Raw genomic sequence first — 15,157 nt, 5'->3', positions numbered from 1 at the left:
CGCGGGGACAGGGAGGAGCGGGGATGAAGCTGCCACTGGGATGGATAGGAAGAGGGAGGGAGTTGGCACTGGGAGAGGCACGCTCTGGGATCGATAGGATCCGGGATGGAGCTGTCAATGTGAAAGGCAGGCAGTGGGATGGATAGGAACTGGGATGGAGCTTGCACTGGAACGGCAGGCATTGTAATGGATAGGAAATTGGATGGGGCTGGCACAGGGACAGGCAGGCACTGGGATGGATAGGATCCGGGATGGAGCTGGAACTGGGACAGGTAGGCACTGGGATGGATAGGAAATGGGATGGAACTGGCATTGGGACGGGCAGGCACTGGGATGGATATAACCGGGATGGAGCTGGCACTGGGACAGGCAGGGACTTGGACAGGAGGGACTGGGATGGATAGGATCAGGGATGGAGCTGGCACTTGGACAGGCCAGGACTGGGACAAGCTGGGACTGGGATGGATAGGAACTGGGATGGAGTTTGCGCTAGGGCTGGCAGGCACTGGGATGGATAGGAAATGGGATTGAGCTGGCACTGGGATATGCAGGGACTGGGACAGGCAGGGACTGGGATGGAGAAGAACTGGGATGGAGCTAGCACTGGGGCAGGCCAGCACTGGGATGGATAGGATCAGGGATGGAGTTGTACTGGGACAGGCAGGCACTGGGATGTGTAGGAAATGGGGTGAGCTGGCACTGGGACAGGTAGGCACTGGGATGGAGCTGCCACTGGGATGGATAGGAAATGGGATGGATCTGGCACTGGGACAGGCAGGCACTGGGATGGATAGGAACCGGGATGGAGCTGGCCCTGGTACAGGCAGGCACTGGGATGAATAGGAAGTTAGATGGAGCTGGCACTTGGACAGGTAAGAACTGGGATGGGTATGATCTGGGATGGGGATAAACTAGGATGGGGTTGGCACTGGGACTGTTAGGCACAGGTATGGAGACTGGGACATGACTGTCACTGGGATGGGGAGGCACTAGGAGAGGGAGGAATTGGGACTGCCAGGCACAGGGATGGAGCTGGCACTGGGTTGGGGATGAACTGGGACAGGGCTGGCAGTGGACCACTGGCAGCCGTGGGTCCCTGGGAGTGGGACAGGCGTCTGTGGCACTGCTCTCCTTGGGCTGTCTGGGGCTAATGCCCAGGCACATCCATGTGTTAAGGCACAGTCAAGGAGATTTGGGAAATGCGGCTGTAAATCGCTATTTCCGCCAGCATCCTCTGGATCGTGCCTGTGATGGATCGTGATTGAAACGGCCACTCCATCACGCCTCCTCCCTCGCTGACGATTAGCGTAAAATATTCCCCCCTCCTCTCTGCATTCGCTAAACCTGTTTATCTTCTCATCGGAGAGCGCTGTTTTCCTTTGTATCTGAGTTCTGGTGGTGGGTTTTTTAACGACGCTTCGGGATTTTTCTGCCGTAGTAAGCGAGGAAGAAGCAACGAGCGGGCCCCAAGCTGTGACAACTTAAATGGAATGGGATTTCAGGAGAATAATAAATGAGATTTGAAATGGCTCATTGGAAATACACATCATAATATTCTTCATCTCTGGAGTGAGGCAGATATAATACCAGTCTTTAAAATTAGTCAGAAAACAAATACATTTCTCACCTCATCTCCATCAGCACGATCCAGGGACAACCCTCATCCTGCAGATGCTCCGGGCCGGTGTTCAAGCACTTGCTGGGTGCAGGTAAGCAACCCCGGCTTTGCGGGAGACCCCGTCTCCGATAGGTGACCAAAGTCCTCCTGAAATGCGGAGCACTGCTTCCAAACGGGGGCTCTGGGTGCATCGTTAAATACCTCTGTGATTTGGGAAGAGCTGCCCCGCAGGGATAAACCAAAGGCTCCTCCTGACACAGCCTGAGGTGGGCAAACGCGCTGACCTTGGGCTGCCCCTCGCAAACATCTCTTTGGAATCAAAACTTGCTTTTTCTACCCCTTGAGAATTTATTTGCAACAATCACTCAGCTGCTTTGAAAACAGCGGGAACAAAAGCAGGGAACTCACCATTAGCTGTACCTGAGGAATGCCCTGTTCACACCCAGGAGCCCCAGGTGCTCCCATACACAACCCGGTTGGATTTGTGTCCTTCCCGCGGCAGGCAACAGCCCTTGCAGCACACCACGAAAACTTACACCTCAGCCAAGGTTTTTCCCCGTACCTCCACCTCCCATGGCCTGTCTCGAGGTATCTGGGGAAGAAACGTCTCCCAAAAGGCTCCCTGAACCCACAGGCACTTCATAAGGAGCAGCCTTGGCAGCCAGGCAGCAAAAGCCACTTTTTAAAGACTTAGCCTAGACTTCATCATTTGCAGGTTTCCTTAAAGGTATTTCTTAGCTAATTATCCCCTATTAGCAAACATCTAGCCCAGCCTGGTTTGTTTCTCTACTAAGATTAAGCAGCAAAAGGGATTAGACATGTTATTAGGAGAGTCTAAGATGTTAAAGCACTAAACACGTGTAGCTGAAAAAGGCTTTTCCTTCTGAAATTAAATATCCCTTCTGCAGAGCTTCCTCCTGCTGCCGTAGGAATGTGACATTTGATGAAGTCTGAGCCATCACCAAGCCCTGACCCCTCCTCAGCTCTACGGAAATACTCGGTGTTGATGATCTACCACCCTTTCATCTTTTTAATAGGGCAGCACCGAGTTTCAAATGACCCGGAATGACTCGCACCTATGAAGCTGGCACCCAGCTGCAAGAACCGCTGGCTAAGTATTGTTAGCAGTGGGAAATTTGCTAAAGAAAAGGTTTTGGTAAAGCCATAACTAACTTTTTTAATTATTATTATTTTCCAGGCCAAGTAAGAACTTGCCTTGTGTTTTTGGGAGCCTCGCTGGCCGGCAGAGCGGGACGCTGGGGACGTCAGCTCATTCAGAGCCACGCGGGCGACGGAAGAGCTTGTGGCAAGTTCAGTCTGAGCAGTTTGCTAATGGCCCAGAGTCTGAAGTGGGGGCGTTATCCCGGAACACGTACAAACCCCCTGCTGAAACTGCTCCCGCGGGGATGCTGGGGACACGCCAGCAGAGCAGCCCCCACCACTCTCCATGTTTCCAAGCCCAGAGCTCCTCAGAAGCACGTCCTGCACTTTTATCTTTTGTAAGGGTGTTCCCCCCCCAGGTACAGGAGGCGTTAGGAGGAGAAAGTCCTGGAGAAGACGCTGAGAAGCGACACGCCAAGGCTCCAGCCTCCACTGCCAATTGCTCTGGGTATAAGTATAGAATCACAGAATGGTTAGGGTTGGAAGGGACCTTAAAGATCATCCAGTTCCAACCCCCCTGCCATGGGCAGGGACACCTTCCACTAGACCAGGTTGCTCCAAGCCTCATCCAGCCTGGCCTTGAACACTCCCAGGGATGGGGCATCCACAGCTTCTCTGGGCAACCTGTCCCAGTGCCTCCCCACCCTCTCTGTGAAGAATTTCTTCCTGATATCTAATCTAAACCTCCCTGATTTCAATTTGTACCCGTTACCCCTTGTCCTGTCACTACAGGCTCTTGTAAAAAGTCCTCTCCCAGCACCCTTGTAGCCCCTTCAGATACTGGAAAGCTGCAATGAGGTCTCCTCGGAGCCTCCTCTTCTCCAGGCTGAACAAGCACAATTCTTGCAGCCTTTCATCATAGCAGAGGGGCTCCAGCCCTCTAAGAGAGCTGGAGTAGTAGAGCAGCCGGAGCGGGAAAGGATGTGTAGGGCACGGCTGAGAGATGGGAGAGCCCCTCTAGACTGAAGTCACGGAAACCCCATCTGCTCTATGGCAGCTCCTTTCCAGGAAAGGGCCATACACAAACCCAACCTCCAATCCACGACTGTAAATCCCCAAACGACAATTCCACCCACATTTTGGGGGCATCAAGACCGACGCCAAGTGCTGCGCAGCGCCCAGAGCAAAGGCTGGTTGCTGCTATTGAAGGCTGTAGCGTCCCTGGTCCCACCTGGGCTGGACTAACACCCTCCCAGTTAGAGGGTCATGGTTCCTGACCGAAATCCCAAGCTCCCAGTCAGGGATCATACAGTCTAAGCGGCAGCAGAAGTAACCAGCTGGGACGGCTTCGCCTTCTCCTGCCGAGCGTGCGACACTAGGAAGGCTTGTGCTTTTCTTCCCTTCGTTTCCCAGAGGTATGGTACGACAGGCCAGTGGTGTTGAGAGAGGAAACAGCTGAACCCACGAGCTACAGACCGAAGCGGACAGAAGAGCCCGCGCTGCATGCCAGCCACACTCACCTCCAGCGCCGGCCGTGCGACGCGCAAAATCTGGCGGGAGAAACAATGATTTTGGTTGACTTCAGCGAGCTAAGCGGGTGAAAAATGTTCTTCCCTGTATTATGGGAGCTGAAGCTCACTGCGTTTCATTTACACAGAGAGCAGAGAACAGACTTGTCACCTTTGTTACTGCTCCTGGCTCATTTTCCTGTATCCTCCTCCTCAGTGCGATATTAAAACTACAAACACGGCAGTAGGTATTTCTGGAGAAAGGAGTTATTTGACTGGATTCAAGTGTTGTGGCGACCTTGACCAGTACGTGGCTTTCTAAACCGAGAACCCATCCTCTGCGAGCAGCTCCTCTGCAAACGGAAGCTTGCACCCACCGACACAAAACGCTGACGACCCCAACGCAACCGCAGATAACCGCCACCAAATGTCATCAAGCAAAAATAGTCTTTATTCAAATTTCATGGAAACAGGAATCACTGTACTTTGCAAGACAGGGGAAAAAAAAATAAAATAAAAAAATTTAATAGAAAACAAGGATATTGTCACAATACCAGAATATGGAACTATACTTTTCCCTATGGATTACTGCAAGTACCTTTTTTTTCCCTTTTTCTTTTTGACTGTGCTATTCACAACTTTGAGTCCAAAAAATAGGAAACAAAAGTGGTCTGAAACTGAAGACTTAGCACTTCCACTAAATGGCATACATCAAAGGGCATCGCTTCAAGGGCAAAGACTGCTGAAGCCATCATACCTACCTATCAGTCATCACTGCACCCTCCTAAACCCACCAAGGCACAGTGCTCATTCTCCACAAGGCTCTTCCTGGAAAAACGGGCAGTTTTGGTGCTCTGGGAAGAGTTATATTTAAAGAGAACCTTTCTCTAAGATAGAAAATTGAGCTGCAGCCTCGCACCAGCGAGCATTGGGGGGAGGGAGCACTGCAGGTAACAATGACAGACACACCATCGGGGTGGTTAAAAATATACAGCATCGACGTGTTTTCTACTCAATCACTGGCGCTACGACTACTGAACATGTACAAAAGACTTTTCCAACCGTTCCTAGTGTGGTGGCAGCAGGGTTAGGATCTGGAGCGAGACCTTGACCGCGATCGGGAGTGTGACCTAGAGGCAGACCTAGACCTAGACTTGGACCTAGGCTTTGAAACGGATTTAGACCTGGAACGAGAATCTGATTTGACATTTGGTTTTGACTTAGAAATTGACCTAGACCTGGAGCGAGACACCTGACGTGCAGCTGCATCCTCACCCTCGCCTTTCACCTCCTTTTTGCCCGAATCTGATTTTAGATGCTCCTTTTCTTTGGAGGCTGACCTGGACCGCTCGTGGCTGTCCTTCCTTTTCTTCTTGCTACTCGGTTTGCTGTCTCGCTTGCTGCGCCTCTTGCTTTTCTCACTCTTGCTGCGGCTCCTACTTCTACTTCTGCTCTCATCCCTGCTTCTCTTCCTACTTTTCCTTTTATCCTTACTGTGGCTCCTGCTCCTACTCTCATCCCTGCTTTTGCTCCTGCTTCTAGCCTTGCTACTGCTCTTCTCCCTGTCTTTGCTTCTACTCTTCTCCTTGCTCCTACTCCTCATGCTCTCCCTCGTCTCTCCCCTGTCCTTACTCCCACTCCTGCTCCTACTCTTTTCCTTGCTGCGGCTCCTGCTCTTTCCTTTCTCATCACTGTTATGAAGAGTGCCCTCAGGTTTATCTTTACTTTTGTTTCGGGATTTCTCTGCACTCCTGCTGCGGCTCCTACTTTTATCCTCTTTACTTGGAGTCCTGCTTTTCTCTTTTTGGCCTCTGCTACGGCTCTTGCTTCGACTACGGCTCTTGCTTCTGGAACGGGACACAGACCTGAAAGCACAAAGGCAACAGACAGCTCCACTTTAGTGCAGCTTGGATTTGACTAGCACTTAGTGTGTGTAATAGAGTAGGGAAAAGAAACACAAGCAGGGTTCCTACTGCAAATTTAGGATGCTGCTTCTCATTTACGTGGGTGGCCCCCATTTCTTCCAACACAAAGACATACCTGGATCTTGATCTACTCTTGGAGCGACTACTGCTGCCACTGCGGCTCCTGCTCTTATGGGAATGTCTGCTTCGAGAGCGAGACCTGGGGGAAAAAGAAAACCAGCTTAGCGTTAGCACGTGCCCACGGAGAGGCTGTCATCCCCCCATCCCCCGTGGGTAAGTCCCCGCAGTATTAAAGCGCCATTCAAGCTGCTGAACAGCGAGTGCGTCGCACAATAAAGTTACAGAGCGCCCGTCTCCCCACTGCTCATCCCTGCTGCCGTGTCTGGAAGCGAGCAGGGCTGCTAATCCGGAAGGAGACGCGGAGCCTTCAAGACAAGGAAGCGAGCATCACTTTCCCGACCAAGTCCGTTTGAATCCAGAGAGACACGCGGATAAAGCTTTGCCTTCAGGCTTTGATTTCATCAGCAAGCTGCTCTACGAACAGCAGGCGTTCGCCTGAGCTTTCTTGCGACAACAAGTTCTACCCCAGAGCGGAAAGGGGACAATCCTTGGCGCCGCGTGCCAAGGCAGCTCTCTTGATCGTGCACCGAAAGCAGCTAATCTCTAAGAAACAGGAAAGGGATGCGGGTTTGCAAGCTGAGAAAGAACTGTTAGCCCTGCTGCTTACAGCAGAACGCAATGTTCACAGCCGAAGTGTTAAAAGCACCTTCTGTTTCACTCTGCGTGCGCAGCTCCACCTGCCACGCTGCCTCCTGCAAGACAGCAAGGGCTAGGGACTCGACGTCGCCGGGGAGGCACGGCAGCACGCCGCCGGGCGCTTCGCTAGCCGACAGACACGTTCGCCACGGAAAACACCTCGGAACAGAGGCCTCGTTCCCCCTGTTATTTGCAGGTAAATAATACATTCTTAAACTAGATGTACAGAGAACTCCGAACGCTCCGGAGGAGTTTTGGAACCTGCTGTACATTCACGTCATCGCAGCTGGGTTCAGCCTGGGCTCCGTCAGGGACATACCTCGAATGGCTTCGGCTTCTGGAGTAAGAGCGGCGCCGTCTCGATCCAGGTCTGTCTTCCACTAATCTAATCTTTCTGCCATTTACTTCTGTCCCGTCCAGCTTTTCAAGGGCTCTTTTCATGTCAGAATAGGATTTGAACTCAATCACACCTTCATTTTTCCTTCCTTTGTGTGCATCTGCATATGTCACCTCCCCTGCCTGACGCATATAATCCTAGAGGAAGAGGACAGAATAACCATTGCCTCGAATCCAGAGCCAGGCTTCCAGGCTGACCCCGTTCGTTGCTGCAACGATGCTCACTCAGCCTCTTCTATTCACACGGATGTCAGCACGGGTTTTAACCAAACAGCATTTGCAGTGCCAACGCCGAGGTTTCTCAGCAAGCCAAAGAGCAAACTACGGTTTCACACTTTGTGATCAGAACCAAGGTGGTGCAGATAGTTTTGAGCCAAACGCTAATTTAAGGTTTCCCATCAAATACGCTCTGGACTATGGCAAGTTCCAAATTACAAAAGCGATTAAAGAAACAAACCACTTGCTCTCTAAATCATGTTTTCAAAGGTAACTTGGGAAAGGCAATAAGCTTAAAGGTCGGATATGAAGAGGCAAGGAGACTACAGGCAAGCAGACTTCCCTTTGCCCTCCGCCTAGGTAACGTAGCTCCTTCTGCTGCAAGAAACCCCCACACGAGTAAAAGCTCGATTCATTTTCCCACTTCATGCTTCCTGGCTTCTCTGCTTCAATGACTAAACCTCTGTTAATCAGGGAGTGCCGTTCCGCCCTGCTTGGAGCGGGCCGTCAGGCAGGGCCATCGTTCAGCCACTGCGGACTCTGGCTGCAACAGAAACGGGGTGCAGAACTCGGGCTCAGTCCCTTTTCGACTTGGCTACTCCCATTTAAGTACACTGCAATGAAAGCTATTCAAGAAAAAGCAATGCATCCAGTAGAGGATTAATCATGCCATGCTCTATTTACAACTTTTAATACCAGAAGCAAAGACAAGCTATTGATGGGGTGAAGCATTAACAGCAAAAGACATTTGAAGAATCTCAGTACGTACCTGAACTAGTGTTACATATTCAATTACAGACCAGTTTCTACTACGGCAAAGTTTGTTTAGAACAAATTTTACACATCCTTAAAAGAGAGCCATAAAAGAAAGCATTCCTGTAAAAACAAGTGTTTTTAACCATTGCTGCTAAGTTTAATAAGGAAACGCTAATCTTTTAGCACCAACTACTGAAATTCTGCTCCCTGTCCTGTCCCCCCCATCCACGATGCAGATAATCGTGAGCCAACACTTCCCCTCCAGCGTACTCAGAGGTCCCATGGGCTGCACAACGCTTCCACTGCCGGGAATCACCTTCCACTCCTTCGGGCTTTGAGAACACACTAGCTTTTGGCAGCGGTGTTGCATGGTTGCTCATTCTGGAAGCAGCCTTTCCCTGAAACCCTTTAAAACAGCTTTACAGGGTGTGGAAACTCTTAGCATCGTTCCTGCACGGTCTCTGTTATTGTTTCCAAATAGCCCGAGCACCTTACGCGTTGATGAGTAAAATTTGAAGTACAAGGGCAAACTCCTCCATCTCTAGCGAATCCTACCACTGGCATGATTAACGTGGGTTTTGACAGGGCTTAAAGATGAGATAACACACATCTGCACGGGATGCTGACCCACGTTAAGGAAAACATCTAGTTTAGTTGGTCTAGTGGAAGGTGTCCCTGCCCATGGCAGGGGGTTGAACTACACAATCTTTAAGGTCCCTTCCAACCCAAACCAGTCTGTGATTCTGTGATGAAAAAGCTATTCTCCCACTGCCCAGTGACACCAGCGTCACATTAATGACTTCACACATGCCAGCACACTTCCAGATTGACTTAACGGGCGTATTGCTTCCAAAATCTCCCTGGATGCGTAGGAGCACACGGACTTACTGCCCAGCTGGAGTAAAGAACACAGGTCTATGCCAGCCCTCCTTGCTGAAACGGAAGCCAGCTTCTTTACCCCTTGTGCTCTTTAACAGAGAGAGGGTAACGAAAGGGGCCCCATACCTTAAGATCTTGCCAACTGCAGCGGCTTGACAAATTTTCCACAATCAATCTGTATTCTGTACGGGTAGGAGGACCGTACTTATCTCTTCCGCTTCTTCTATAACCATATCCACCTTTAGGAGGTGACAAGCAGACAGCAGTACTTCAACTAGGGAAATGGAGCGCTCGCTCTACATCCCGGCCGAAAACTTTCCTGCCCCATACGTTCCCAAATACATTAAAAATTCACCCACCCACCAGTCTAAATTCAATCCCCCTTGTATAAAGTGTTAGAGATCCAAAGCATTAAAATAAAAATACAAGCCCATAATTAAAACAATGCACACAATTATAATTACGCTACAATTAACATGCAATTAAATTTAAGTTAATTTTAAAACAGTTTGAAAGAAGAAACCGAATTAAGCCAGTTTACTAATGTTACTTACGTTGCTTAAAGGTTTTCTGAATATCTGACATGAATAAAGCTTTTCAGGCACCTATTTCAGATTAATCTCATCTGTCTCTAACCCTTGGGATCCTCACCACCCAGGTCTAATGGGAAAAGGTTGCGGTCGTCACATGGCTTCCTTTTTTGGTCAGCCAAGGGCCACAAAGGTCAAAGAGCCACTCATGGAAAGGTAACCCAAGGTCAGCAAATGGAACGGGCAGTCATCTTAGCCTCAAAGGACTCTTTTAATTAAAACATTGAGGTCTTTGTTAAATCTATGTTAAACATCACATTGCAAATAAACCATTCAAATAGTTAAATGAAATGATAATAATAAAAATGGTACAAGAAATTGTGTTTATTAATTTATCAATTAAAATAGTTTAATACAACAAACAAGTTAATAAATATTCAGATCAACAGTTACATTTACAGTTACAGAACACTATTCACAACTTCAGATCATTTACTTTAAAATTACTTTTTTTTTCTTTTCCAAAAAAAATTAGCAAAAAGTATTTTATTTAAAAGAAGCCACGGATACAAATGCATGTTAGTGCTTACTGCGTCCGGAACCGTAACTGCTGTCACGACGTGGGCCTCTGGCATGCTCAACGATCACTCTCTCCCCACAAAGATCTTTCCCATTTAGCTCATAAACAGCATCATCTGCATCTCGCAGATCATCAAACTCAACGAAGCCGTATCTAGAGAGAGGGAGAGAGACAGTATCACTTGGGAAGAACCGAACTGGCGGTATCTGTGCTCAGAACCAGCTCGTATCCCGGGGCAGGTTTCCGCAGAGCCCGAAGGCCGTGCCTCTCTCCGTGCTGTCCTTCGGACGACCATCGGCTGCAAACTCCCAAAGGGTTCAAGGCCATGAGTACTACCCTCCCCAAACCCACGAACACAGGGCTATGCTGCTTATTCCATGCCCTTGCTCAACAGCAGCGAGGTGTAAACAGCATTTGACAGGTGTTGCGGTATGGATGTTCCGTGGATTAGGATTTATTCTCGTTTTTGAAGAGCCCTGGGTTCACTCCTGGTTCTATCAGGAAGCTACCTTGACTCCTACGCTTCAAATGGCAATAGTCATTCATCCCTAAACACAAGTGGTCTGTACACCCTGCGTGAAAGGTCCAACGAGAAAGAAAAACACGAAGGTAGGTCAGGAGAGGGGTTTTGTTTTAATCGGACTCATTTTACTCCTGGCTGCGGATGGGATGGATGGTTTGGGGAAGAAAAGCAACGTGCTCATGCAACAGGAGATCTTCCACCTGCCCAGATACTTGCAGCTTCCCACACGCTGCTGAGAAAGCCCGTTATGCCCCGTTTCCAACATCCTAGCATTTCAGGGAGCGTGGCAAGTCCAAACCTTGACAAGGGACTTAAAAGCCAACAACAGTAGCCAGGAACAGATTCCCTGGGCAAAGGAAGCATCCAAGAGACCTTGCAAGGAGGCAGCACAAGGCGCAGGTCCAGAAATAGTTGTGTGTTTGGAACATCAAAGCCTCGCTCAAGGCTCGGAGCCACGAGCAGATCAAGTGCAGGAGGAAGGATGCAAATTGAAAAAAATATATAGTGCTTCATTTCAGCATTCAAATTAACATTTTGGCACCAGTTTCCTATTACCAAAACCGAAGACAATTCCGGGACAAAAGCTTGCAGGCTACTGCTTGCCTGGTGAGACAAAGCCAGCGTTTTCAGTTCAGTCTTCAGGGCTGCCTCGGACATCAGTGCCAGTGCCAATCCCTGCTGGCCAGAGATCCCTACGGACCAAGCCGGGCCTTGAAAACAATGTCCTACGCCTGGTGCTCGGGGACAAGGCGCTGCCTTGCCTTGTCTGCAGAGCGAACTCACAGCCGTGCTGAAGCGAAACTCCAGCCTGCCAAGCTCCATCCTGACGAGAGTTAGACACTTATTTAAAACCCATCGGTGTGTAAACGCCCATTATCCCGAAGGGTCAGAGGACAAAAAGCATCAGAGTGGTGTTTACAGCAGTTCAGAGTCTACCTGGAGTTCACTTCTCCTTCAGTTCCCTGCCAAGGCCAGATCCAGGATCCCGAGTCCCCCAGACAACAGCCGAGGATGCTGCAGCCCTGCCCACAACTGGGAACCTCTTGGCTCCAACCTCTCCGGCTGCTGTAAGCAAACACATAATCCTCAACTTGGGCCTTGGCAAGCCAAGGGGAGGAAGTTTTTTGTGAGTGCTGGTGTTCTAAATTACCCAGAAGAACAAATCCCTGATACAAACACGCTGGCCTCCTCCTTTAGGTCACTTTAAGTTTTCTCACTATCTCCCCCAACCATGGTGCTACCAGCAGCTACAGCTTAGCTTTTAAGGGTACCTCTATTCACAAAATACTCCAGAACAACTCCAAACACCACACACAAAGTACCTGCTTTCTCATGCAAGTGCTGTAGTTTCACGGGAGAGACACGCACGACTGATTTATAACAACTGAAACAATCACAGTCATGATAAAACCATTCAAATTGCAACTTTCTTCCCTTCAATTCCAAAAATACAGCAAGTGAGCTCAAACGTTTAAATGAGATCTCACCCTAAAAGCAATTACTTAGCAGGTGAAGTGCCTGGAACGCACCAGCTCAGGACAATAAATGCACAGACATTTGGAGCTAGGTTACCGGAGGAATATCTGTATTGAACTTGTTCTGCCCAGAAGTGCTCCCAGAAGGGGAGCCCTGGTCACCTGGAACGCACACCAGCCAAACCCCAGCACCTCCAGCAGCACCCTAGTGACTCCAGTTCCTCCACTTGGCCTCCCACGGGAGTTTCCTCCAGAGAAGGTTCTACACGGACAGGGCTTTGTCTGGCCAACCCTGATGGAAAGCGTTTTTAACACTTCTTCCTTCTCTTCCCTCATTCCAAATGGGAAAGCTTATCACTTATCCCATGCTTCTCATCCTTCTCATCTGGGAATCCATAAAGTGCAAGTAACCCCAGAATAAGGTATTGCTGTGACTGAAAAGGAAAAAGCAAAAGTTACCCGAAGAAAAGTCATTCCTTTTGAAAGCCAAGCTCACACAAACCTTGGGATTACTTGCATTTCAAGAATACTAAAAAGATCATACCCCACATCACTCCTAAATGAAAGTAATACTGATGCACCTGTGAAATATGTATAATATTGTACCAAATGATCCAAAATCATGAATCAGAAACCTTCAAAAGCAGAGTTGTACAACACAGAAAGCCACAACTGCTGACACAGCCCTAACTGCAGCAATCTGAACCTGCTGTTACGTGACAGCAGTGCAAGTAAATCTTCTTCTAAACGTCTGCTATTACTACTTCACGTGTGGCATAAAACTACTTACTAAAAATGTCAGTGCAATTTACTTCAGCTAATGTGAAGCTAAACCATCTTCTGTTCATGTATCAAAAAGGGAAAAAGCTACAGGAGCATGTCCTTATCCCAAGCAATTCCTATAAACTGAACCTCCTAAAAAGCAGGGGATTTGGTATTTTTAAAATCCAGAGTGAGGGGAAAAGGGTTTTTCCTCAAATAGCTTAACACCCAAAACAGAGGGCAGCCCCTCATCTTCCTCCTCCTTCCAGCTGCTGCACACCCGCCTTGCCAGCAAAGCCCTCCCAGCCGGCTCTGGGCTCCGACCCTCCTCTCCACACCAGCCCACAGCCCAGCCTCTACGCCATTCCCCAGGTCCCAATTTCCGCCCCCACTCATGAATAGGTGGTGCTGGAGATGTGGTGGAGCCCAAAAGCACGAGTCCCATGTGCCGAGAAGGTCCTCTTTGGGCAACAAATAGACTTTGAACCCAGTTAGGTAAGAATTGAAGTTGGAAGCTTTTATCCGTGTTCCTCAATCCGTTGGAGAAGTTACATCTCTCTGTCTTGCAGATATTTTACGAGGATGAAGCTGTGAATGCTCAAAAGCTGGGCAGGGTGATGCAGGGCAGATAAGTGCACAGGCAGAAGTATTTTTTAAGCTCACGAGATTGCAAATTGGTTTTGCTATCACTTGTTTTGCTGCTGGCAGCCCAGAAAGCCAACCGTATCCTGGGCTGGATCCAGAGAAGTGTGGCCAGCAGGGCGAGGGAGGGGATTCTGCCCCTCTGTTCCACTCTGGGGAGATCTCACCTGGAGGGCCGCATCCAGCTGTGGAGCCTCAATATCAGAAGGATATAGACCAGTTGGAGCGAGTCCAGAGGAGGCCACGGAGATGCTCCGAGGGCTGGAGCCCCTCTGCCCTGGGGACAGGCTGGGGGAGTTGGGGGGTTCAGCCTGGAGAAGGGAAGGCTCCGGGGAGACCTTAGAGCCCCTTCCAGTGCCTGGGGGGAGCTACAAGGAAGCTGGGGGGGACTTTTTACAAGGGCAGGGAGTGACAGGACAAAGGGGAATGGGGTTAAATTGAAAGCAGGGAGGTTTAGATTAGATATCAGGAAGGAATTCTTCCTGCAGAGGGTGGGGAGGCACTGGGACAGGTTGCCCAGAGAAGCTGTGGATGCCCCATCCCTGGGAGTGTCCAAGGCCAGGCTGGATGAGGCTTGGAGCAACCTGGTCTAGTGGAAGGTGTCCCTGCCCATGGCAGAGGGGTTGGAACTGGATGGTCTTTAAGGTCCCTTCCCACCCAAACCATCCTGGGATTCTGTGAAAGCCTGCAGCTATCAGAGTGAGCAGGGCTAGCTTTCAGCATGTTTTTAGAAGATAAAAAAGCAGGCTGAACAGTCCAATTTTCTGGTCCCTTAGTACAGACACTACTGCCAGGCACAGCTCCGGATGTCAGCACAGTTCTGAGTGGGGAAAAAAGAATAAAAAAACTATGAAACCATCCTCTCTCAGGTAAACACTGCTTTAAGCCTCTGAATTGCAAGCTTAAATTCCAATTAGCAGCAAGCCAGACCCAGCTAAGCTTTTCGGACTCACTGTGTCACGGTGAAGTTTCATCCTCTTGCTCAAGCATTTCAACTCAACTGCTAAAACACCCAACGGCTAATCTGCTGCCGGCTGAGCACCAGAGACAGCCCATAAATTTCCAGAAGAAACTGAAAGAATCCTTCAAGTCAAGCACCGTGCGGTGTTTTTTTTATTCATTTGCTAAGCACTACTAAAAATAAGGCGTGGAGAAAGGATTAGGAGAACAAAGCAAACCACAGAGTACCCCGGCAAAAGCGCAGCACAAGGCTATCCCAGATAGAGACACGAAATCTGGGAGACAGGAGGAAATTTTTTGCCAAACTAGAATTAGAAAACAAACAGACAACAGCCTGATGAAAGAACTTCAGACTATGCAGCTAAAAAAGGAATTCACCTGTTGGCTTAATCCTAGAAACAGAGACTGAGCTCCAACCCCCAGGCGAAGCAACCCACTGCACAAGCGGCAACAGCAAGGTGCCAACTCGGTTACGTTACCTTAAGTTTCCTGAACTCCATCCGTTATCCGCCACTTTTGAATCCTCTCTC

At 49.3% G+C, this 15,157-nt stretch overlaps 1 protein-coding gene across 1 annotated transcript; it reads right to left on the bottom strand.

The window, feature by feature from the left end:
• Nucleotides 1–5,172: 5,172 nt before the first annotated feature.
• CACTIN (cactin, spliceosome C complex subunit) lies at nt 5,173–10,811 on the bottom strand. Its single transcript, XM_010149716.1, has 6 exons — nt 10,758–10,811; nt 10,276–10,420; nt 9,282–9,394; nt 7,228–7,442; nt 6,268–6,351; nt 5,173–6,092 (listed from the first exon to the last, which is right to left on the bottom strand). The coding sequence occupies exons 1-6, from the start codon at nt 10,809–10,811 to the stop codon at nt 5,315–5,317; spliced, it is 1,389 nt and encodes a 462-aa protein (XP_010148018.1). The 3' UTR covers nt 5,173–5,314.
• Nucleotides 10,812–15,157: the final 4,346 nt, after the last annotated feature.

This window comes from Eurypyga helias, unplaced genomic scaffold (genome assembly GCF_000690775.1).
Source record: "Eurypyga helias isolate BGI_N326 unplaced genomic scaffold, ASM69077v1 scaffold11324, whole genome shotgun sequence".
Lineage (NCBI taxonomy): Eukaryota > Metazoa > Chordata > Aves > Eurypygiformes > Eurypygidae > Eurypyga > Eurypyga helias.
The sequence above is the reverse complement of the archived record's forward strand: the minus strand, read 5'-3'. Positions and strand labels throughout refer to the sequence as shown.